This window comes from Acomys russatus, chromosome 23, assembly GCF_903995435.1.
Source record: "Acomys russatus chromosome 23, mAcoRus1.1, whole genome shotgun sequence".
Taxonomy (NCBI): Eukaryota; Metazoa; Chordata; class Mammalia; order Rodentia; family Muridae; genus Acomys; species Acomys russatus.
The window spans coordinates 8,562,964-8,588,240 of record NC_067159.1 but is presented as its reverse complement, the minus strand read 5'-3'; the positions used below and the strand labels follow the sequence as shown (position 1 = coordinate 8,588,240).

Here is a 25,277-nt window from a genome sequence, read left to right as displayed (position 1 = left end):
GGCAAGCAATGTACCTCTGAGCTATATATTCAGCCTTCTTACTTATTTTTGTATCTCCAACATCGTCTTATACTTTACCTTGCAAATAGGATATTCAAAAATACTTATTGAAGCAAATGAGATGTATATTATCTATGGTTTTGATACTGGTTAGTTTAATTTTTCCTTAGCTTCCTCACTGCTAATGTACACACATCCAGAGAGAAATAAAATTAAACTAATGGTGCTTCTTAGAGTCTATAAGCCTATATATAATTATGGTTAGCTCTCTGCTACTCATGTCATTGGAAAAATAACTTTGAAAAGGATCCCATACCCAAAGGAAGAAAATCATATCTTTCCTATCAGCCTTTGACAGTATTGTATGATTTTTGAGCAGCTAGTTTTCTTTTCTTCTGTTTGATCTATTGATATTTGTGTTTATAATCACACCATAACTGGCTGGGAAATAGGGGTGGAAGGCAATGTGTGGAGCTATGCTGGTGGGAGGAACCCAACCTACAACGAGACATTTGCTGCCTACAACTTCAAATGAATGACTACGGACCGTCACAACAATGTCACAGTAATTCGGAGTGTGGTATCACGCAAGATATGGCCATTGCTCTACAAAGACTGCTGAGAATAAAGACTCGGCCCCATATAATGCTCACCCTAGTGGCTACTTAGTTATCCAAAGAAGATGATGAAGTGCTACTGAGAGTGCTAAGGTCCCAGATGGAGGGAGGGCCATGCTTCCACTTTGGCTAGCATTGCAAGGTACCTTGCTGGGCCACTGGGAGCCACTGGATGCGAATCAAAGAAAATGAGATTTGCAATTTTGCATTGATAGCCAGTTAATGTCTGAGGGAAAGGTCCCCTTTGCCATTTCTGAAGCAAACAAATATCGCATGTGGCGATTCGGCAGCTGCATTAGATGGTGAAAATTGATGCGCATTTCATGTGTCAGGCAACTGAATCCCAGAGAATGGAGCCAGCCTCCCAGAAAAATGGTTTCTTTATATAGTTCCATCCATTTATTGTTTGATTGGACTTTCTGTTTATTAAATTCAAGCTGTTCTGCCACTCATGGGCATTATGATGTGTTGGCTTGGTGGGAAATAATGAAGGTGATGGGATTTTATAGCGTCGCGTTACAAAGGAGGCGTCGCCAGCCTCATCCATCTCTCCATCAACTAGCTTGTGTGAGGTGGCAGTTATATTAAAACGATTTTTCTGATTCAGTTTAATGACACTCATTCGAGTCCTGGCACCCAGAATATGATTACACGAGCCAAATATCATCTTCTGCCACCCAGGCATGGTCAGCCGAGGCTGGGCTCTCTCACCTTCCCGCACACCTATCATTTGAATGGGGCTGGTGTGTCATCCTGAGGAGAGCAGGATGGACAAACAAATAAGAAACCAGCTCCACGTGGTGGAGCCTGCCGAGTGGATGCTGCCAGACATGGGAGTGACTCCTTTCTCAAAACAAACGCATCTTTCTTAGAAGTTGGTCTGAGATCCAAAGGCGATTTCTGAGGGCTGACTTCCTACCTGCCAGAAGAGAGTGGCTGACTTGAACATTACCAAACACAAAAAGAAGGGTCTTTATGAATGAGTACTCCAGTGTCAGCTCATGTGCCCAGGGGTGGGGGAAGTCACTCTGCTCCAGCCTTTGGCTCAGAACGCCCAGTCCCCCCTACTCCCCCCCACCTCCCACCCCCACCCCTACTGCCCCGACCCCACCCCTGTCCTTGTGGAGCCAGGTCTGGAGCTTTTCAGGGCCTAGGACAAGCACTCCTTCCTGGGGGAAAGACCTGAACCGATTCAAGCAGTAGCCGAGTTCTTCCCTGGCTGAGGAGTGTGTGTGTGTGTGGGGGGGGGGGGGCCTCTGTTTTTCTGTTTACAGTATTTCGAGGCAAAATGATTGTGGTTCCGTGGGAAGAATCCTGTTTGTGTTTACTGGTGTGTTTAAAGGGAGAAGCACAAACAAAGCTGAGCAGAGAGAGGTTGAGATTGATTTCCTTCCAGGCATTCTAGAAAAGAGCTGTGAAAGGAATACCGGCCTGGAAATCCTTTTCCAAACACCGCAGTGATCCGAACTGCCCTATCACAAAGCAAAGGCATGGCGTGGGTGAGGCACGCAAGCCATTCAAGAGCCACCCATGTGTGTTAACCTTTTCTGTAGCACAGAAAGCCCTGGGTCCACCCCATCTTTAAGTAGACAGCACACTTTCAGAGCAGCCTCTGTGTCAGAGCCAAGGCTGGCCCCTCATGCCAGCTTACCTCATGGTAAGAACATGCCAGCCAATCACAAGCTCAGTAGCTATTGGCTGGGGAGGAAAAAGGGAAAGTTCCAGCCATGCCGCCCCTTTCTTTCAGAGGTGGCCATAACATGGTCCTTTAGGCTTGCTGGTTCCCTGCTGATGTCTTAGCTGCCCTAGGGTTTGGAGTTACCCTACAAGCGTTTTCTTGCCAAGTGTTTCGCCCAAGGGTGTGGGAGATCTTCATGACTAATCCCCTGACATGAACTTTTCAGCTGGCTGAATGGGAGAAGGGCTAGTGAATGCTTCACAAGAAAGCTTTTCTTTGCTTCTACTTTTAATGTGTGTGTGTCTACTTGTTAATGCATACAAGTAGATATCCTGCCACACACGTGTGTAGAAGCCAGAGATCAGCTGCACATGCCTGCCCCCTTCACCTTTAATTGTTAAGACACGGTTTCTCATCTGAAGCCCCTCAACCCGGCTATGCTAACTGGCCAGTGAGTTGCAGGGATGGACCTGTCTGCACACTTCCCTCACTCCAGTGCTAGGGCATAAGGACACCACTGTGCCTTGCTTTTCAGTAGGTGCTGGGGTCCTGATCTCAAGTCGTCCTCACGCTTGTGCAGCACGCACTGAACTAGTGCCCTCCATCTCTAAATACACAAGAGTCTCTCCATCCCCCAGTCTCTATTACTCTCACCCATGATGCCGCCACCATCTCGTGGATTGCTGCCATGATGTTTTATGTTCAGGGATCGAGAAGGGCCTCTCAGATGCTGAGCAGAGACCTGAAGGAACGTGGACAGTATAGATAAGAGCAGGAGCAGTGCATGCAAAGCTCATCAGGTAGGAGGAGCCCTGTGATATTCTTGGAATAGTAAGGAGATTCCTAATAGGATTTCTGTAGGAAGGTGGCAGGAGAGCAGAAAGTTAGTGGGGAGAATCAACTCAAGCATGCCCCTGTGACCACCATGGTGCCATGGCTCCAAACAGGAAGTCCCCCCCAGAGTCTTAATTCTCTGATCTGTTTCCGGGGGACCTTGGCTGCTAGAGGGTACGTACAGCCCGCACTTCCTACGTGTCATGGTGTGCTTTGCTCCTCTACATTTCCTTCAGTGCGTATTCATTTGCTTATCTATTTACTGGCTTGTCTTTTCTAGAGTGCAAGTTTCCTGGAATGGTTTCTTTACTGCTGAATTCCAGTACCTAGAATAAATAGCTGACTGAAGAGAGGCATGATGGGTAGGAACTTACCTACGGTTCTTTTTACGCTCCTGCCTGGCCCTGGAAATGTCTCAAGATGATCATGGTCCAAACACTATGCAAGGGCTTAGAGCAAACATCCCTTGCAAGAAGTCCCAGGCCTTCTAAGGCTGAAGCGCCATACAGTGTATGTCCTCGCCGGTCTGTTCTGCCCACGAACATCCTACACGGCATGACAGCATGGATGATATCTAGAGAAGCCTGGTTTTGGTTCTCACGTGGCTAGAAATGATTTTTGAATGGGGAAATTGAAACTGAGGAAGCCAAGGTACAAACCTGTTTAGTTAAACTAACAGGGGCCGAGGCCCACTATACTGTCAAGCCATGTGATCTTTGAAGATACGCACTTGAAGACTCCACAAGCAAAGGCAATAAGATACGGCAGAGGCAGGATAGAATACAAGGGCCATGTTGCAAGCTAAGAGGATCCCCAGATCTCTGAAGGCTGGGAAGACTTCTAGGAGAAGACAGTGGAGGTTTACATCTGCGAGATGAGCGTTCATGTTCTGAGAAAGGAAAATGCACTGTGTTGGGTGCATCTTGCAAGTACACGTTGGGCTGGAATGCAACGACGGGTGTTTGTGCATGCTCAAAGTCAGCAATGCTCTCTGGTGCACATATCGATGGAGTCAAAAACTCCTTGTTGGGATGTAAGCCAGCACCCTCTCTTGGGAATTTCGGTACCAGGGAAATAGCAGTTAAGAAATGCCAGCAAGGACCCTACGGCCACTCATTCTCAGGAAGTGTAATATGGAGCAAGCCTTTGGCAGGAGTCCACCCGACACGGATGACATGAGATAACAGCCAGTATTTACACTGAAGTATTAGTGATCCCTGTGCAAGTACAGATAGACTATTGAAACCGAAGAGTTAGTAAAAGCACATCTCAGATAAGCTCCATACCAAGCTTGATGGAGGAGAACCCCAACCTTCAGTGTCCCCCTCTCTATGTCCAGCCCGAGTCCTCCTGCCTCCTGAAACCCCAGGCAGGCTCCCTCCAGGATTAGATTTTAAAGAGAAATGCAAATCACCTGAAGACTGCTTCATGCTTGGAAGAATTTTTTTTTTTTTAAATCAATTCTGCTTTTGTTAAAGTGATTTTTGGACACTGTCAAAAATGCTCTCATCTCAGAGCACAGGGTGACAGATAGGTTGCCGATGACAATTATGTAACTGAGTCAACAGTGGCAGCAAGCCACCATGTAAGGGGAGGAGGCTGTTCCATCCCGTCCTCCACCTTTCTCAGGCCCAACTCACCCTCCTTCAGATGTTCAGGAACATTTCAACCCACCCAGGCCTGAAGCTGACCCCCACCACCACACCGGCCCTTGTATATACACACACATCAAAAGGCTCCCCACTTCTGGCATCACCATCTCCTCACCTGAGCTGCCCCAATGACTTGCTCAGCCAGTCTAGGTCAGCCACAATGCTAAGCAAAGCCAAGCCAAAATTTTTTTTTTTAAAAAAAAGGAAATTCACTTTGACAAAACTCACCTCATAGAATATGATCCCAGACTAGTTATGTTGGTCTTATTTAATATTGGGAGTTCCACGTTATCCCTTTCCTCTGTTAACTGAGATAATTGGGGATTTGTTTTATTTATAGCATCAATTATGAACACGGAAATTAATCCTTGAATGGTGCATTTGGGAGCTCAACTGTCAAGGGAGCACAAGGGAAGCCTGGGCACAGCTCAGGGGTCTCTCCTGTTGGCACAGGAGCCTGACAAGAAATCACATCTTCAAGCCTGGGTGATAATTTGGACTGTCAGTTGTTCTCGTGTGCTTAAAGTATTTTGAAATATTAAATAAATGGTGATAATTGGCTTCAGGAGAGCCCTCCCTGGAGGACATCTACTGACACATGAGCAAGGTAGCAGTAGGAAAGCAGGCAGAGATGGCTGCCGGAGCCTGGTGAGCATCTTCACCTACATTGCTTGTCAGCATGTTGGCTAGCACTGCTCTGAGAAGGGGCTGAAGGCAGCATCCTTGATTAGAAATGGGAGCTCGGGAAGGAAGGAGTAGGTCAGGGAGGGACCACAGACACAGTAGGTGTGTGCTGGGAGCTGCTGGAAGCAACTGGACCAATGCAGAGTTGGTCCTTCATAATTCCTCATCACACAGGGCTCAAATTCAATATAGATGGAGTGAAAGATGAACTTCCTTCAATGGTTGAGCCGAGATAAAACTAGCCAATGACTGCGGTTTGGACAGACACCAGCCAGGAGAGAGGGAAAGCTTCCCAGGGTTGGGCCAGACAGTCCCCTAGTAAAGGCAAGAAGATCCGTGTGGTCCCATAGAGCATCTCAGTGGATAGATCAGTCACTGAGTACAGTCTGCTTCCCTGTCTCCTGGAAGAGGCAGCATCCGGAGCTGCAGGGCTGCAGGCTCACATCTTAAATTTACCCTCAAGAAAGGACAGACACTGAGAACACTATCAGGCCATCCCTATAGGGAAGGTGCCCCATCTACACTGACCCTTCCATTCAAAAGCATTTTGCCAAGCGCCTGCTACATATAGCCACACAGACGAGCCTGGTAATGGTGCCAACTGCCAGCTCAGGTCAAAGTCAAAGTAGCTTGCTTGATCTTGCACCAAGCTACAATCAGACAGGGTGGACAGAAGAAACGTGTTAAGGTCTGAAAGGAAGGACAGGAGGACAAAACGTTTCTTTTCCAGCTCAGTTGCTTCTTCTCTTACAAGCTAGACATTTCCACGTATGTATGGGGGGTGAGGGGGGAGAGAAACACACTTGTTCATGGAGGGCGTGGAGGGAGGAGGTCCAGGACCTTCAAGGGAGCCACACCTGTCCCCAGAGCAGGCAGATTATTTTCCTTCTCACACGTCTTCTCCTGCAGCCTACCTGCTCTTCGTGCCACTCCCAAGAAAGTATATGTGAGGCCAATACTGTCCACCCCCCTGACGCTGGACTTGCCTCTACAGATGAACACTAAAAGAAATCAACCGTTACCCCCACAGTAAAAATAGCAGTAAAATCCCAAGTTTAGCTATGAGAGCAGCCACTGATCCCTAATGCTGTCTTCTGGCCTGTCTAGTTGCGCATGTGTGATGTGTAGAGTCTCTATGTGCCCAGGACAGTGCCTGGCATACACTGCTCACCAAACTGATGCTTTATAGAGTAGCAATGAGACTAGCTTAGAATGTCACGTCCTGAGGCCATCTAAAAGTACTAAGGCCAAGCGTCTGACTTCTATTAGAGGCCACAATGAAGAGGGAACAGTGGGACACGGTGAAAGGAGAAAGGGCAGCAAGGGCTCCCAGACTGGCACCTGAAAACCAGCTCCACGACTCTGGGAAGTTCATTGAGCCTTTCCAGGCCCCGCCTTCTGTATTTTAAAAGAGAACTTTTCCTACCTTGCAGGGCTGCTGAGAGGACTTAAATATAATGTATGCAAAGTGCTCAGCACACTGCTGACACACAGTAGACACCCAGATGCTATTAGACTAATAATAAGAAGTAATGGGCAAGTGGCCAGTGATGTCCCTATTGATCTCCTTCAGTTGATCCCATTTTAACTCTGACACCCATCAATCTGTCTTGATGTATGCCAGTACAAGTTCTTCCCTTTAGTGTCGTGAGTCCCATCAAGAGGCAACTCAGGATGCTGGGGAGTAAGGACCACATCAGGGGCATCGGTGAGGGTTGGGATGGGTACCTGGGTTTCTTTAGGAAGGTGAAGGATGGCCAGGGTCAGCGTAGAAGGGACAAATATGAAGCCAAGTGCCCAGGTCACTTTATCCCAAAGGTTACACCTGCCATTTGATCCAAGAAAGATAAAGTACCTGAGTTAAACATCCTTACTCACTCTAGTGAGTAGCTATTTGAAAGAGTGTGTGTGTGTGTGTGTGTGTGTGTGTGTGTGTGTGTGTGTGTGTGTGTATGGTGTTGGGAAGAATGGCTTGGCTGTGTAGCTTTCTTTAGATAGAGGAAAGGGGATGCTTGGCTCAAATGTGGCCTTCACAAATGGATGGTGACATCCCTTGCTCTCCTCCCTGCTCCTCCCTTGCGGCAGAATGACAAATGTAATCACTTTAAAAGGTCCAATCACCTGCTCAGTCATTCCCAATAAACACGTACAGCACTATGGAAAAACCTATACCACCTCAACGGGGGTTCAGCCAGGAAAAAAAATTGAATCACCAGGAGTCCACCAACCGAATTGTCAAAGACCAAATAAAAAGCTTCATGAATTCTCCATCAGCAATATAACGCTTCCTTGTCTAAGCAAATCTAGACCCAGCACATGAATTGTGGAGAGATTTTTCATTAGTCTCATGGCTTCCAATGGCTGAGGCAGAAACCCCTCTGAAATCTACGTCTCCATAAAACTGGGTGGATTTGCTCTAATCCTGTTCGGGTGAAGATTTTAACCTCCTTCCTGGGCCCCCTTCCTTTGGTGGAAAGCTTCACGCCCCAGCATCATAAGTGTATTCCTGTGACCTCCATGGAGTATAGAACTCAGAAATCTGGAAAACAAAGTCACCTGAGACTTCCCAGAGTGCCTGGCTCTTCCTCTGACAATATTGCTGCTTGTCTGACCACATGACCCACTGCAACTATTTCACAGACACACAGGCAGGCTGAGCCATTCCATCTCTGACTCCGGCTGATAAAACAAGACTGTCCCTCCTTTAGTGAGAGAAAAAGAAACCCGTACCTTGCTTTGCGGAAAACCCAAAATCATTGTCACTGAGAGAAAATTCTAATCAGAGATACCGAACCTGTGAGTGTCTGTGGCAGCAAAAAAAAAAAAAAAAAAAAAAAAAAAAGAAAGAAAGAAAAGAAAAGAATAGAAAAAAGAAAAATGAGGCAAACAAGAAAGCAGTTTGCAAATATCCTGCAAAAGAGAAGGCCAGGAAGGACCAGTGAAGGAAATCTGCCTGTACAGATTGTACACCATTCACCCAACTTCTCATGGCCTCCTGCCCCACACTGCTCTGTCTTCCTCTCTTTCATAGTCCTTAGAGGCACTCCACCCTGCCATCACACACGTGGAACTGCTTGTCGAGAGGACAGAAATGGTGACTTAATTGCTCAGAGCAAGTCACCATCCACAAACAAACCACTCACCCCCCCCCCTTTTTTTTTTTTTTTTTTTTTTTTTTTTTTTGACTATTCCACATCTCTGGTCCCCATGACTTGGCTAGAGGGCTTTTATCTCCAAACCGCCTCTCCTCATCATCAGTCAACCCAGCTTCACCCCTCTGAAATCGGCCAGCGGCACTGACTTACCCCAACGTAGTCATGGTGACGATGGTGTACCAGAAAGACGCAGGGATGCTTGTGAACTTGCTGGCAGAGGAGCCCTTCTCAGCATAAAACATCACAGTGGCAAAGATGATGATGGCCATGGTGAGTGAGAAGAGGAGGAAGCCCAGTTCTGAGGCACAGCTCTTCAGGGTGTAGCCCAGGATCCGGAGGCCCTGGGAGTGTCGGGAAAACTTGAAGATCCTGAAGACGCGGAAGACCCGGAGTGTAACAAACGCCCCGGACACATCCTCATTGTTGGTCATGACCAGGCCGATGTAATACGGCATGATGGCCACGACGTCGATGATGCTCATCACACTGCGGATGAAGCGGTACCTGCTGGGTGCAGCAAAAAGCCGGAGGAGGTACTCCACAGTGAAGATCATCACACAGGCGGTGTCCAGGCAGAAGAAGGCCACCGAGTAGCGCTCTCCACAAGGTAGCTCCTTGTTCCCGGGCACCGTGCCGCACGGCACCGTCTCCACCACGTTGGTGATGACCGAGACGGCAATGAAGAAGCCAGTCACGTAGTAGAAGACCAGTGCCAGGGTGCTGGTGTGTGGGTTCTCGAAGGCCCGCCACATGGTCTGGCGGAAGCTGAGCGAGGGCATGGACTCCTGGTTGTTCTCAGAGTCATTGTCATCCATGAGCCGCTCAGCATTCTCCCGCTTGCGGTCTTTGTACTCCTCGTAGCAGCAGTCTCCAATGATCTCGGGGAGGATCCCATAGAAGGCCAGCTCATCATCGTAGGCAGAGATACACTCGTAGCGTGGGTAGTGCAGCTTCCCGGTGCGGTAGAAATTGAGCACGCAACGGAACACTTCCGGGTCGCGGTCAAAGAAGTACTCCTTGGTGTCCTCGTTGAAGAAGAACTCCTTCTCTGTGCTGCCCAGCAGGGTGTCGGGATAGCGCTCCAGAGTGGTCCTCCAGGTCTGGAACCGTCGCCCGCTCACGTTGAGGACGATTAGCTCATCTTGCCGCTTATTCTTGTCAGCCGGAGCAAGGGGCATGGGACAGTTGGCCACCGGCATCCATCCAATGGCTGCAGCCCGGGCAAAAGGCAGCCAGGCTGCAACTCCTGCCGCCATGGTGACTCCAGCTTTTGGGCTGGTAGCTGCTGGGACACTGTGCACGACAGTTTGGAGTTAGTTCAGTGACCCCTGGAGGATAGGAGAGAGCAGAGAAAAGACCTGAGTCCATTTTGATTTTTTTTTTTTTGGAAGAATGGAACAAGGGCGAGAGCCATTGCTGAGTGATACAGTAAGTCTACAAGGCATGTTAATAACTGAAAACACCAAAAGTGAGGACCCCAGTGGTGATGCACGAGGGGCTGTGCAAAGGGCCGGTTCAGAGGATGTTGCAGACTGCCTGACACAAAGTGGCAAGTTCCTGGAGGGGCCCAGGAGCACTTGGGAAGGAAAACCTCTAACAGGCAGATCTGGGATGATGGGTAATAATGAGCTCTGAAAGGTTATGGCGTTATCACGAATTTAAATTGGGAGAGGGTAAATGAGTTCTCATTAAACGAATTTAAAAGTGGGATAAACATGCTAATTTTTATTTCACTCTTCACCCACCAGGGTAATCAGGAACGGGGTACCAATGAAGACGATCAAGCAAACACATCCTTTCTCTATTCCTCTCCCCCCACCCACCCACCCTGCCCTGTGGGAAGGAGACTGGACTGAGACTGTTTGGAAGATTTGGCCAAGGCACGTGACCCAAGTAAGCCCAGAGCCCCAGTAAGATTCTACCCCTAACTCCCATAGAGAAGGCTCTCCGTGGTAAAGTTCTACTTACTCTTCGGGGATGCTTGGCCTGGGTCCTTGCCCTAGCAACCTGATGTCCGATGGCAACCTTCAGCAGCATGACGGACCAACAAGAGAAAGGCTGTGAGGTTGTACAGGGCCTTTCTCCCACCCAAGGAAGGGATTCTTAGGTTCTCAGTCCAGTCCACCTTCCCTCCATATACTGTCCCTGGCCCTCCCCAAAGGAAGCTACACCGCGCTCACTGCCTCCCCTAGCTTCCTCGCCTCCTAGTTCCATCTGCCTGGAACCTAGAGTTCCTTCCCATTATATAACAATGCTTCTTCCTGTGCCAGGCTCCCTCACCTGTCCTCTCCCGCACCCTGCGAGACTTCTTCAGGCCTGGGCACCCTTGTCCCTCCACTCCCAGCTCTCTGCACCACATCTCCCCGTCACCTGCCTGGATGGGAGGGAATAACGGCACAGTGAACTATATTTGGCTTCGGGAAACAGATTTACCTTCCCAGATCTGGCTTTTTAAAAGATGATAGTGGAATGACTCTGCAATCCCCAAATGTATACCATCTGTGGGAAGACATGTGGTGACACAGAAACACACGTAACAGTGACGGGAAATTGTTTGGGGTTGGCACGCTCAACTCCACTAATCCTAAACTGATCACACAGCGCAGAGCCAAATCCTAACTCAAGAGTTATTTGGCTTCTAGAGAGCTCACTTGGTTTATTTCTGTATTGAAGTAAAGGAGACAGAGGTGACTTTTGGAGTTGGCCGTATTGTTTGTGGGGTTGGTTATGCTGTTCAGTGGTTTGCTTGTTTGTTTGTTTTTAATTCCACAGAGACCTGTGGTGAGCTCTGGCCTTTCTCTCAGGCATGGCACTTCACCTGCTTCCTATCTCCCAGCTCTTCCAATTCTTTTGGTCCTGAGATGCCAATGGACTTTTCTACCCGGATGCATCTGAAACAGAGAGACTTTAAACTATCTCCATCCAGAATGCTGCTCTCCACCTTCTGCCCACAGCATCCCTCATCCTAGGCTACTCACCCTGACTGTCGTTTTCAGACTCTGTTCTGAGGGAATGCTAAATCACGAAGCACCATGAAAGACTGGATTCCCTCGGCCCTCCTTCCCACTGACATCCTCCACTCACTCTCCTCCCCACCTGCAGATCCCTCCATTACCTTGAAATTCACCCTACTCAGAGTGCTTTACTCTGTAGCCTACGAAATAAAACCAACTCCACGGCCTGGCATTCTAGCATCCTCATAAAGGCACCCAGCCTAAAATATCCGCCAGCCAGCTCAGGTACCTGCCTAGCCTCCAACAACAAGAGCAGACACTGGCTCACAAACAAACCCTGGATAGCTGTCTCTCTGCCTTGGATCCCTCGGTCCCTCCTCTCACCCTACTCATTAAAATACTACCTGTTCTCCCTTTGGTGATGCTTTCTCTTCTCCCACAGCCTCTCCTTCCTCTAGGCTTTCCACTCTGCCTCTCTGCTCTAGGACCAGCCATGCCAAGCTTGGATTATAGGTGCTTTACATCCCCGTCACTAACAGTAATGACATTAACAGTAATAAATGGGCAGATACTCTACGCAAGGTATTGCACTGTCTCCAGTGGCTATCTCATTTAATCTTCACAGCGATCCCAGGCAGAGGAATCTATCATGTCCATTATTTCATGGAAAACAAAATCTGCGACCTATGGGTACCAAGCATCCTGATAATCATGAAGCGCAGGACAAGGGGTTGACCTTGAATGGATTACTGAGCGCAGACCCCACCAGGTTCAGCCAGTACCTTATGCACCCATGGATTGTTTCCATCAAGCTACCGGAAAAAAAAAAAAATCTGGAGGAGGCACCACTTATCTTGCCCATGAAGAAAATTAAAGACAAGGAATCGTCGAGCTTTTCGGAATGATAAGTAAGTAGTCAGATTGCACCGGGAGTCAAGATTCTAGGCAGGACACTCCTCAGGCCCCACAAAGGTCTTTTAGGACAAAGGCCGTGCAATCTCAGCCTTCCATTCGGCCCAGCGAGCACAAGCGTGCATGCGATACTTGAGTAAGCGCTGTAGCCAGCAACACTGATTTATGGGTGCTGCTGATTGCATGCTATGAGTTCAACTCTGTGGCTTGCTCCTGTGTCTCCTGGGCTTGTCAAAGATGCCTGTTGTCTCTAAACGTGGGAGACAGAGTTGAACCAAAATCCCCAGAACTGAGTGTCTGCAGATTCTCTGTGGTCTCTGTTAAGTGTGGTCAAGGAGTTTATCTCTGCCTCAGTTTCCCCGCCCAAATGCTAAGGGGGAATTTTCTTTTTTTTTTTTAATACCATTTTTTATTAATTCATTCATATTACATCTCAGTTGTTACTCCATCCCTTGTATCCTCCCATTCCTCCCTCCCTCCCATTTTCCCCTTACTCCCCTCCCCTATGACTGTCACTGGGGAAGGGGAACCTCCTCCCCTTGTATGTGTTCATAGGGTATCAAGTCTCTTCTTGGTAGCCTACTATCCTTCCTCTGAGGGCCACCAGGCCTCCCCATCAAGGGGACGTGGTCAAATATGGTGCACTCGAGTTCATATGAAAGTCAGTCCCCACTCTCCACTCTCCACTCAACTATGAAGAATGTCCTGTCCATTGACTAGACCTGGTTTGGTGTTCGACGTTTACTGCACATATTGTCCTTGGCTGGTGCCATAGTTTGAGCAGGACCCCTGGGCCCAAATCCGCTGTCATAATGTCCTTCTTGTAGTTTTCTAGGACCCTCTGGATCCTTCTATTTCCCCATTCTCCCTTGTTTCTCTCACCTAGAGTCCCAATAGGATGTCCTCCCCTAAGGGGTAATTTTCATAAGTCCCTTTCTTCCTCTCAGTCTTACAGAAGATGAGAATGACAATGACATTTCCTATAGGTGTCACTGCTCAGAGGACAGAAAAACAGCATGGGCCTGATGAGCTCTTGATTATAGGAACTGAAGAACGGAGGAGAGAGGAGGGCCTTCATCCATGACAGCAGGCAATCCACACACCACCGAGAGAAGATTCAGAAACACTTCCTGCATGGCGTAGTTGCCTTCGAGGCATTCACCCTTACAACAAACTATGTTTTCTCTGGGCCAGATGTTCCTGTCCCTCAGCCTATACTTAGTTAGGTTTCCAAGGGGTGAGGGTCTGGGAAACAAATATGAGCTGAACACTGGTTATAGGTAACTCCACTTCTGACTTAGGTCATGTTCCTGAGCACTAACAGAGCTCTGGGCACTGTCTACGGCACGTTTGCATATCACACAACATTTATTTCCCACAAAACATCCTATGACATCTCTGCCTATTGGTGACAGGGGAAAAAAAAAGCCGCAGCCTCCAACATTTCCTTCAAAGTGGCTAAGTTAATGTATGTAGGCTAGGATGGTTTTCAGCACCGACCACTGTCTTGCTCACTATCAAATGGCTTTCCTGAACGAGGTGCAGCCTGATCCGGATGCTCCCATAGGAGAAGCAGGCAGCCAGGCCTGCATGCTCCTAGGACCCTTCAGTCTCTGTTAGAACTACCCTTAACTCCTGGAAGCAAGCCACTGTTAACTTACTGTGTTGCAGAATCTTCATCTGTGAAACGAAAGAGCTAGAAAAGAAAGTGACGGAGGACCCATTGGTTCAAATGATTCTCCTGGATGCAGGGCACAGAGGCTACAGCCCCTGTCGCTCTGAGCCGGCCTTGTCTTGCAGTGGCTGCCCATGCAGAGCAGGAAGTAGAGCATCTGGGTTGGTTTGCTGTGGGGATGCAATTAGCCTGAGCCTCATCTCAGCAGAGAGAGTTCTGGGAATTCCTGATGAGGCTGGTGCCCAGAACAGGGCACACAAACCGCATCAATTGGGACCCAAGGTAATCTACGGCCTACTCTACCCATGGAAAAAAACCCTCACCCTCCTAGAAAGGATAGAGGCCTTAGGCCTCAGCCCACCCCCAAACCCCCAGCCCCTGCCCCTTGGGAGGCTAAGTCCCAATACTCATAAATCCTAACTATGGGCCCTGGCAGGGGTTCAAGTGGCAAAGATTAAGAGATTACTGACTCAGGAAGTGCCCTGGAGAACCTTGTTAACCAGACACATGGCTCTGACAGGACAATGCCCTTCTCCTGCCCGTGTTCCAGCACAGCCCTTAAATTCTGGAGTCCCGTTGCTAGCTTCTTGTCTTCGCAAGCTGAGCTCCATGCCCTCACCCTCTGCTCTGCGTCAACTCTTCCTTTCCCAAGGCCACGAGTAATTCACAAACTGCTTTCTGATGGATAATTTAAAGCTCAGAGAAAGGCAGTCCTCTCCCTATCTATCCTAACGTCTCCCGTCCCAAAGGGCAAACTTTCACCCTGTACAACAATGTTGGACAATCTCGTTCAAGAAGGCATGCGAGTGCCACACTACCTCCAGAGACTCAGAACCTATCCTTCTGGCTCAAAGTACCAAGGAAAGAGCAATTGCCTTTTTGCCACTTCCTGTGTACATGTGTATGTATGTGCACATGAACATGTATGTACACACCCGGCTTTGGAAGAGGACAATCAACCTATCAGACACCATGCCAAATCCATTTCAGCCATACCTGCCATTCAACTCTGCAGGGATGACCTGACTCAAACAGGACTTCTGCGGGCGGCCACAGCAACACTCACCCCTAACAGTGCCAGAGCCTCTCCGAGCTGGCCTGGGTATGAACCCTGCAACAGGCACCACAGAGCGGCCCCATTTCCAGCCAATGGCACAGCACACGCCTCGCAAACCAAGGTTTTTTACTAGGACGTGGATGCCTTACAAATGAAAACTCGGAAGCTATTTTTGTTTGTGGCAAAAGGGTTTGACAGTGGGAAAGATTTGGCTGTGGGGGTGAGGTAGGGATGTGGGGGAGAGAAAGAGAGAAAGAGATTAAAACCCAAGTAAACTCAAAAATAACAAAATGAGAAAAATCCCGGAAAAAAAGAGACCACTTTCTCCTGCTGTAAAAAGTCAGCTGCCTGCTAAGCAGCTTCTATTTTGGAGGCAGAGGATCGAAGAAAAAGGGCAGACCTCCTGTCCTGAGGCTTGACACTTCACCTGAGCATAGACACAAAGCAGCAAAAATGTCACATCACCAAGATCTGCCCTTCAGTGACCTCAGTGGAAACTCCCCAGAAGCTGGTCTGGAGGGCCGTTTCGTGTTCTCAGGGAGTCTGTCCCATGTCTGTGGCATTTTGGTAGAGGGGTATGAAATGAGGAGAAAAAAAAAAAAAAAAAGCCAAGCTGGAGATCCCTGGGGCACAGGCCTGGGACATGCACATCCTCCTCGCACATTCTCTTCTCCACAGTGCCACTCCTAGGATGGCCAGAGCAGCTTCCCCAAACTCTTTTTTTCTCTAGCCTTCTCAAAAGCAAAAGGGAACGAGCTGTTAGTCGTTCTTCCTCTGGAGGTCCCTTGTGTACTTGCCTCTTGTAGCATTTAAGAAGTGACACGGAAAAATAAACACATCAGCTCCTTTGGGTGGGCCAATATGTATCCGCATGGGGTAACGTAGGCACACTTGGCATCGAATGTGTGCTCAGGAGCCCCCTTTCCCCGAGATCAAACATTCAAGCTCCCTTGGAGTAACAGTAAACAAGGCAATGGATTCAAGCATCTCCTACATTCCTGCATGACCACCCTGTAAGACCTGACTACCCTACCGACTGCACTGTGCCTGTCACCCGTGAAAGTTCAGAGGCGCGATCAAATACAAGGGGACCTCTCTCTGCCTTGATTTCAAGTCTGAAACCTCAGCCTGTTGCTGACTTATCAAGGCTCCCAAGATGAAAGGAGAACGTCTTGGGCTGAATCAAATGCCAGCACTAAGCAAGTACAGGAATTTAGTTGATTCCAGGTTAACTTCTCTGCCCATCCCCAGTGTAAACACCTTGTAAAGCAAAAGAGTCTTTGAAACCCCTTCTCCAGGACCGGCTTGTAATAGTTAAGAGACCTTTCCTAGGGCTCACAGTGTGTTAAGATGTGCCAGGCGGGACCAGCTGGACGCCCCCCGCCCCCCGCCTCATCCCCCCCACCCCAGCCTCTGGCTGGCACACTACAGGCTCGCTGGGCTGGAGAACTTTGCGAAGCGCCCCAAAAGGCTCCAAGCTTCCACTCTCAGCCATTTCTCTTCTCAGCTCACAAAGAGCAGGGACTGAGCAAACGGTCGCCACCAGCAGCCAGATGCTGGGGCGCTGCTTCTGGCACCCGGCGAGGGAAAGCAGGCCAATGGCAAGAGGGCAGAGGTTCACACCCCCACCCCCAAACCTCTCAGCCCCTCAGTGCCCGGAGGTGGCTCCACTGCCGAGGGAATCGACGCCCCCAAGCCGGCTGCCTGCTCCCCTACGGCCCGGCCCCACCCCCAATCCTTCCGGCGCCCCAGCGCCCACCCACCCGGGCGCGGGAGTGGGAGGGTGCCGCGTGGGCAGCCGGAGCAACAGGCGTGGGAGCAGCGCTCCTCGCACTTGCTTGCTCCGGAAGGCTCGGTCTCATCCCTCTTACCTTCGCCGAAGCCAGCCCCAGGCCCCGCGCCCCGCGCGCGCGACGAAGCTGCGGCCGGGGGCCGCCGAGGCGCAGAGCGCCCAGCAGCGCGGGGAAGCGCCTAGCAGCCACCGCTCGGGCGGCTCCTCCTCGCCGGCGAAGTCGCTCGTCCCTCCCTCACTCGGTCGGTTCGTGCGTCGGTCCGTCCGTGGGGCCGTCCTTCCCCCGCTGCTGCCGCCGCCACCGCCGCTCCAGCCCAGGCTCGGCAGCACGTCCCCTCCCAGCCTAGCCTCTCCGATCTCCGGCTAGTGAGCTCCAGTTCGCTCGTTCCCTGCCCCCGCCGCCGCCGGTGCCGAGCAGAGCGGAGCCCGGCCGGCCACGGGCTGCCTTCTCCCGAGGTCCCTCTCCTGAGGAGGCGGTGGGGGCGCGGCGCGGGCGGGGCGGAGAGGAGAGTCCGGGGGAGGCGGCGAAGCTGCGCGCCTTCTACTCCCCACCGATCCCCCACGGGGCCGAGCGGCCCCAGGCCGGGCCCGAGAGCGCTGAGCGGCCAAGCAGCAAAGGGAGAGAGGAGGAGGACCCAGGAGTCTCGAGGCGGGAGGGTGCCCAGGGCGAGGGCGTGCGAGGGGGAGTGACTCTGCGCGAGTGTGTATGTGTGTGTGTGTGTGTGTGTGTGTGTGTGTGTGTGTGTGTGTGTAGAGGGGCGCGCGCGTGAGTGGGGGTGCAGCGGGAGGGGGCGGGGAGACTAGGCAGAGCCCAGTGCGTCTCCCCAGGAGAGTGGAGGAATCCTAGGGTGTGCCTGGAGGTGGTAGTGGAGTGTGCCGACGCGGGTGTGAGCGCGCGTGCCGGCGAGGGTGGGCATGAGACGAGCGTGGCAAGGTGAGCTTGGCTTGGGGATGGGGGAGGAGCCGGGCGTGCGGCGCGATCGTGAGTTCGGGGGCGTGTGTGGCTGGGGACTTAGGGAGAGGTGGCAGGGAGCGACGGTGTGTATGGGGTGTGTACACTTAATTGGATGCCTGTTTTCCATTCACTGTCCACTCGGCAGAGCAACTTCTCTCCTTGGTCACCTAGTGAGGTGTAGCGGGTCGCCGTGCAAGCTTCCAGGCTGACCCTGAACTGTCAGCTGTGTGTGCCAAAGCTGGAAATGTCCCAAGGGGTGCAAACTGCCTTTACCTCCACATAGGAGCCACTGTTATACAGGAGTGAGATGGCGTAGTCAGAAGGTCAGGATTCGCTCCAGTCCTCCACTACAAATATCCAGAATTAAGACTGAGAATTTAGGACCGTGAACTCTTGCTTCTTTTCCAGAAGACCAAAGACCCCTATTGCTTAGTACTTGGACCCAGCGTGAAGAGGGGGAGATTGACGAACAGCCGGGAGTCCCATGATCACCGGGCAGCACGGGTAGAGCACAGTCCCAGCTGCAGAGCGAAACGGTGGCTGACTTTCCCTGTGTCTCCGACCTGGGTGCTGGGAATCCCGGGCCTGGAGGTTGCGAAGCAGGTAGTAGCTTCCTGCCTCTGCAAGAACCGGAACACTTTGGCTTGAGAGATCGCAGTTCTGAATGTGGAGAGGTGTGTGCTAAGACACAAATGGAGAGAAAAGCGAAATGTGCGGCGGCGAGGGCGAGGGCGAGGGCGAGGGCGTAATTGGCAGGGCATGTCTTTAACTATGGCCGGGAAAAGATCTTCCAGAGTCCAGAATAGGGTTTCTGGCTTGTGGCACACCGAGCCTGCTCTATAAGGAGAAGGGTATTGAGGTCTCAGCTAATCCGGGCCTCTGGTAGCTTGGAGCTTTTTTTTTTTTTTAATAGGTTCACTTACTCTAGCCAAAGCTCCCTTAAGTGTGTCAGTCTGAAAGGTGCACAGTTGGCCATTCAAGAGGTGGCATGGACCCCATTAGCATTTGCCAACGCGGTGGAATTTGCATATCATTTGCATACAGTAATAATGATTAACAACACTGCCACTCCCTGGCCAATCCTGGAAGAATTCAGGGAAGGCCCTGGCAGGGATTCTCCCTCCCTCTTTCCTCTCTTTGGGGAAGTTTTTGTTGTTGTTGCTAGTGTTGGGTTTTCTTGTTTTATTTTAATTTTTTTAGTTGTAACCTCAGTTGCTGTGATTCCTGAGAGAAGGTACCTTGTCTCTGAGGGGTCTGGTCCCAATATGACACTTTCCTTTGGTCTTCCACCTCTTTCCCAATGTGGGACTGTGGAAATACAATATTTCCTTTCTGTCTAGGTGTGAATCTCCTGTACATTCTTGCTGCTGTTCTGCAGTGGAATGAAAGGTAGTTTGGAGATCCAGCCTCCCACACTGTCAGGGAAGGAATGGTTATCTGGGAAAAAGGAGATTCTTGAATGACCCACTAATGGGACCTCCAGGGCTTTGTAAGCCTTCCTGGAAGCCAGGACACTCATTCAGACATGCTGCCCCACCCTCTCCAATCCTGTTCCTCAGATACACACACCTGGTGGAGGGTCCTGTGCGAACTGCGCGGGCGCTCTCTCTCTCTCTCTCTCTCTCTCTCTCTCTCTCTCTCTCTCTCTCTCTCTCTCTCAATCTTGTCTCCAATATCCGGAGAAAAGTAAGAGAGACTTGGATTTCTAGTTCAGGCCAGTGTAGGCTTTGTTTATAGTTTTCCCCCGAGGCTAGATGATGAGGAAAATGGAACAAAGGAGAAGAGAAAGAAGGTGCAATGCAAGAGGCTGGAAGAGGCATTGTCCAGGAGACACTGGGTACCCACGCTCAGTCTCTTCCTGTTGGCTCCTTCCTTCCCCCCCTCCGCCTCTGGCCCAGCCTGGCCGGGATTTTTCACTTGCTTTTCCCCCATGACACGGCCGCTTTTCCTTTAACTCTCGGCTTCTATTTAAAAAGCTAATTTGGGAGCTTGTCGATGCTCCCAATTCAGACATTTTAAATAGGAACTGAAAGTCAGGAGCCGCCAGGGCACTAGGTTTCCTCCTCTCACTCCTGGCACTGTTGAAGTGTTGGTTCAGTCACCCTGGCCCCAGTGTGTGTGTGTGTGTGTGTGTGTGTGTGTGTGTGTGTGTGTGTGTGTTTGTGTGTTCTGCAAGCTCGGGGTATATTTCAGATTATCTTTTCTATTTAAAGACCGTGCTCCTATGGAAAACTGCGTGTGTATGTCCATGTGCGGCTGTGTCCTTTCCAAGCTGTGCACACATGAGGATTCTTCCCTAGTAGGTCCCGAGGCTCTGGCCGCTATTTGCGGAGCTTGTCACCATGTGAACTCTGAGAGGAAGGAGCAACATAGCTCAGAGCCGGCTCCCTCTTAGCTGACATGCCAGGCTGTTGCTGCCTGTGACTGTTCTTCTCAGCGCAGCTGTATGCAGGCTTTGCTCTTTGAAGCTTGCCTGGGCTTCCTGAAGGGTCACTCTCAGCCTCACTTCTTGTGGCTGTCCTACTTCTGTTGTTTGTCCCATGCTGGGCAAGGATTTAGAGTTGGGACTCTTCTGAGAGTTCTAAGTTGTCTACATTCAGAATGTCATGTAACTTGAAGGGGGGAGGGGGAAACAGACTTTGAGGTTAGAGTGATAAAGTTTGAACTGGCTTGTGCTGTTACCTAGTTGTAGGGCCAAAGAGAGCCTACTTAACCTCTTCGTGCATTGGTTTTATTTTTTTCTCATCTCTAAAATGTCACAGAACCTTGGCACCTTAGTAGCTATCACAGGTAACATACTTAGAACAATGTCTTGAATTTGGGCATTTGGTTGTTGTTCTCCGTCGACAGTACAGAGCAATCTGTCTAGGGAAGACTTTTGAACAGGCAGATTATGTGCTGTGGGTGCTTCTGCACATACATTAAACCAATATGCACATGACAATATAAGTGGCAGGCCACAGCCTACCATGAAAAGTTTATCTCATTGGGCCATCTGAGTCCCTAAGCTCCAAAAGAGACTAAAGGACTAGGGGCAGAGTTGTAGGGACAGGGATGAGGAAGAGGGTTAGCAAGCCATAGGGGATGTCCTAGAGGCCAGTTCTATGCAGGAGGAATAAGTTCTGAGACCTGTTTGTCCATGGGCTCCCACCTCCCTGCTTTACCCAGAAAATGAAGCTGCAGGCGAATGGTCAGCAGGGGTAGCCCCTAGTCCTTGCTGTCACTTTTTTTTCCTATCCCTGTCTCTCACCCCCATAGCCTTACCACTGGGCAGAGGAACTGGTTATCTGATAACTTTGTTATCAGAGTCCATTTCTCTAAGTTTGAAACAACATTAGCATGTGAGGAAGGATCTGGGAGGCCATAGGCAGGAAGAGGAGCTGTGAGCTCTCTGAGGGATCCAGTGCAACCTTGCAAATACTGAGGTATATGCAGTATCTTAGCTACTTTTCTATCACTGTGATAAAGAAAAAAGCATCACGATCAAGGCAATTTATAAAAGAAAGCGTTTAATGTGGAGCTCATGGATTCAGAGGGTTAGAGTCCATGTCAGCCATGGTGGAGGGACATGGCAGCAAACAGGCAGGCAGGAGGCCGGAGCGGTAGATGGGCATCTATGTCTTGATCCACAAGCACAGGGCAGAGACAGAGAGGCAGAGATGGGCTTGTGAAACCTCGAGTAGCCTACTCTCCCAGTGACAGGGCTCCTGCAACAAGGCAGCACTTTCTAATCCTTTCCAGACAGTTTCACCAACTCAGGACCAAGTATTTAAACATATGTGCCTATGAGGGGGGGTTCTTTTTTATTTTTAAATTAACTTATTCACTTTACATCTTGAATGTAGCCCCTCCCCCTCTCCTCATTCCACCCTCCCTCCCTCCCTCTTCCCTCTCCCCCCTCCTTAATTACTCAGAAAAGGGGAGCCACCACCCACCCCCCAGTTTATCAAGTAGCTCAAACTACCACATCTACCTTTGCATGTCAACTCTGAGCTGGGAACAGCCCTACACTGGCTGCTGGCTATGTCTTCTGTGCCCTTAGGGTAGACATCACCACTCACAGATGACAAAGGAAGGTGGATGGTAGCAGGGGACCTCTATAGCATTCACCTTGGTTTTTTTGAGAACCTGTGGCTGGCCAATAAGCCCCAGTGATCCTCCTGTCTCCGCCTCCCCAAAGATGGCATTATAAGCAAACACCGCTGCACCCGGCCTTCTCTGTGGGCATTAGAAATAAAGCTGCTCCTTAGGCTTGTGTGGCAAGCTCTTCAGCCAGCTGAGCCAGTCTCAGCTCCAGGCGCTTCCTCCAGCAGGTGCACTGTTTCCGGGATGGTTTCTTGCTCTTCCTTGCTTCTCTCTCTTCTCTGTCTGTCCTTTCCCGGGGAGAATGAATGCAGACTTGTGGTTTTAAGTTTATTCTCATGCTGAGGGTCCTTTCCTGAGCTTTCCCTGGCTCCCAGCTACCAGTTTTCTTCATTCTTAACCACCCCCACCTCTTTGCTGCGTTCTTACAACGCTCTCCTCTTGGACTGCCCCCATCATGTCGTCTCTCTCACTTCCCCGACCTACCTGACCTACTTACACTTTTCTCCTGAGCTGCAGGCACCGCCTCTTTCTGGTGGCTTCCTGTCCCATCACCTCTTCAAGCTTCTGCACTTGCTGTCCCATCCTCCAGAAATGCCCACCCCCACTTCCTGTTTATTCCCACTTTGTGGGGAGATGTGAGCAAACATTTGCCCGACTTGTGATGGGTCAAAGATCGATTCCACTCAAATATAGTTGGCAAACCAGTGAGGGGTTTTCTTTTGGGCAGGGGGAGGGGGTTCAGGGGAATGGGTACAGAAGCATGGGTAACTCAGAGAAGCTACAGTATCAAGAAGTCTCACCCAGCTTCAGTGGGGACTTGGAACACTGCATCCCTAGAGTTTCCTGCTCAACTTGCAGCTAGCTCTGTCAGGCAGCTTCCTCCCTCAGCAAGTGTCCACTGTTTTACAATCTTGGCTTCGGTGGTGGTGGTAGGTGATTATGAAGGTTCTGGGTTTCCTGGACCTCTTAACTTCATTCACTTTCATTGTCCTATGTGTCACCCTCTTCCTTCCAGGAGAGAATGTTTGTCTCAATTTTGAGGAAGTAGCTACCGAACACCCTCTTCTTAGCAGCCTCAGCCTTTTAATACCCAGCGCAACGCTCACACAGTAAGGTCTGGTAAATCCTTCCTGAATCCCAGATGAGCTGACTGTTCCCCCTCTTTACGGGGTTCTACAGTCCTTCCTGTGTATCCCAAGTGTGGTTCTTTCGGCAGGCTTAGTTGTCTGCACAGGTGTCTCTTCCTAGCACTGATGTGGTGTGAGGTATGGCTGCATCTTGGCCAGCTCGGATTCCTGACACAGCGTGTGATACATGGGCGATGCTCAGTGCATCTGGAGTCTGATTTATTCTAACAGTCACTCGGACAGTTCCCTTGGTTATAAGTGATAGAATATGTGCCAAATTAGCCATCTGGTCTCTCCAAGTCCCTTTTTGGTGGATCTCAAGCATGGACATGAGGACATATGGGGGTTGGCAGAGAAGAAGGACAAGGGGATTCCATTTGGGCCGATCCTAGATGAAGAGAGCCCCCACAGTACCCCCTTTCCAGGGAAAGGCTACAACATGGGATTCAGCTGGTCCTGCCTGTGCAGACTGGGCCAGTGTTCAGCCAGACTGATTTGCACAGCATTCTTTTCTTTCCACCCAGGCAAGATGTGAATCACACCCTTGGAAAGTCACCTCTTTGGGAACAGCCGGGACACAGCCAATTGCAATGCCCCTGTTTCTTTGCAGCCATGACTATGAAGACAAATGTGGCTTAAAGACACCAGGACTGAAGGATGCTGGGTTTGAAGTTTAACCTTATGTGAGAACCACATCAACCGATCCAGGACAGTGGAGGCTTAGTGCAGGAGAGCACAGTCTCTGGATAGACCTGGCTCCAATGTTTGACTTTCATTTACTGGCTGTCTGACTTCAGGCAAACCACTTGACTTCTTTGATGAGTATTTCCCTCATTTGCAAAACTGGGTACTAATGATGGTATCATATCATAGGACTCATAAGGATGGTGTCAGGCTCTGTGGAAACATGTCTCACATGCAATTATAAATAAAAATGTTAACTTTATGACATTGTAGCTGAGTCTAGGCGTGTCTGAAACCAGCGCTTCAAAATATTCAGTGTAGTTCTGCAAACAATGTACTTGAACTTTAGGCAGGTTACCCAAGGTCTTTGATGTGCTGAATGTGCAAGTGCACCCTCAGAATGTGTGAGATCAGAGTCTACCCCTTAGATACGTCTTCCATTGCCCCCTCTTTCTGTTCTGTGCTACCCAATTTCTGCAACTGTACACTTTCAGGATGGTTTTCTTTTTAAAAATTTATTATAACCAATTGTTTATTATTTGTATATTAATTATATCATTTTATACTAATTGTATATAATTTGCATATTTATATAGCATATCAAATAATGTATAATTATATTTAATAATTAAAAATACAATCATTATAATAAATAGATAAATAATAATTATGCCTGGCTATTTAGTAATTATATATTACACATCATTTAACCATAAATTATATTTTATATATTAAATATATATTGTTTAATTAATACTTTATATGGTACATAATAATATATCATTATATATTACATAATGATTACTAGTTACTCAAGGTTAGATGACAACTTGAGGGAGTTGGTTCTCTCCTTCAAACTATGACTGGAGGATGAAACTCAGGTTACCAGGCTCTGGGACAACAAGCACTTTTACCTGATGAGCCATCTCATTGGCCATCTTTCCTTTTGTCTTTTTTGTGTGTATGCATATTTGTGCACATGTATGTGGGTATGTGCACCTGTGCGTGTGGGTGTTCTGCACTATCGCTATCTGCCTATTCCTCCAAGATAGGGTCTCTTACCTGGAGGGAGGCTGCTTAGCTGGTAAGTACCAGCAATCCTCCTGCCTCCACCACCACCACTACATTAGAGTTACTGGCTGACATAATTGTACCTATTTTTGTGTGTGTGCATTCTGGGGTCTGAATTCAGGTCCTTCTGATTGTGCAGTAAATTCTCCTACCAAGGGCTCCAGCTCTTCAAGGGTTCCATTTCTACCCAGTCCCTTCTTGCCAGTAAGAACTGTTAAATTGTTTAGACTAACATACAAGCGACTGCCTTGTCCAAAGACACAGCATTCACATGTAAATGGACAGAGCACTAATCAAAATGAATGAGATTTCTAGTATTCACTGAAGTAATGGGAAAAAAAAAC

The 25,277-nt window shown here is 49.4% G+C and overlaps 2 protein-coding genes across 3 annotated transcripts in view; one reads left to right on the top strand and one right to left on the bottom strand.

Annotated features, from left to right (window-relative positions):
- Positions 1-17,756, bottom strand: part of Kcnd3 (potassium voltage-gated channel subfamily D member 3) — a 210,877-nt gene extending 193,121 nt beyond the window's left edge. For both annotated transcript variants that reach the window (XM_051165836.1, XM_051165837.1), the window contains exons 1-2: positions 17,090-17,756; positions 8,771-9,948 (exon numbers count right to left, since the gene is read on the bottom strand). In XM_051165836.1, the coding sequence (XP_051021793.1) occupies positions 8,771-9,876 (1,106 nt within the window). In that variant the 5' untranslated portion in view covers positions 9,877-9,948; positions 17,090-17,756. The remainder of the gene's footprint in view (positions 1-8,770; positions 9,949-17,089) is intronic.
- LOC127206540 (translation initiation factor IF-2-like) lies at positions 16,668-24,116 on the top strand. The gene is made up of 2 exons (XM_051165852.1): positions 16,668-17,252; positions 23,703-24,116. The coding sequence occupies exons 1-2, from the start codon at positions 16,772-16,774 to the stop codon at positions 23,711-23,713; spliced, it is 492 nt and encodes a 163-aa protein (XP_051021809.1). The 5' UTR covers positions 16,668-16,771; the 3' UTR covers positions 23,714-24,116.
- Positions 24,117-25,277: the final 1,161 nt, after the last annotated feature.

Coding starts and splice junctions, on each gene's coding strand:
- LOC127206540 (XM_051165852.1), top strand. CDS start 16,772: ATGCTGGGGCGCTGCTTCTGGCACCCGGCGAGGGAAAGCAGGCCAATG.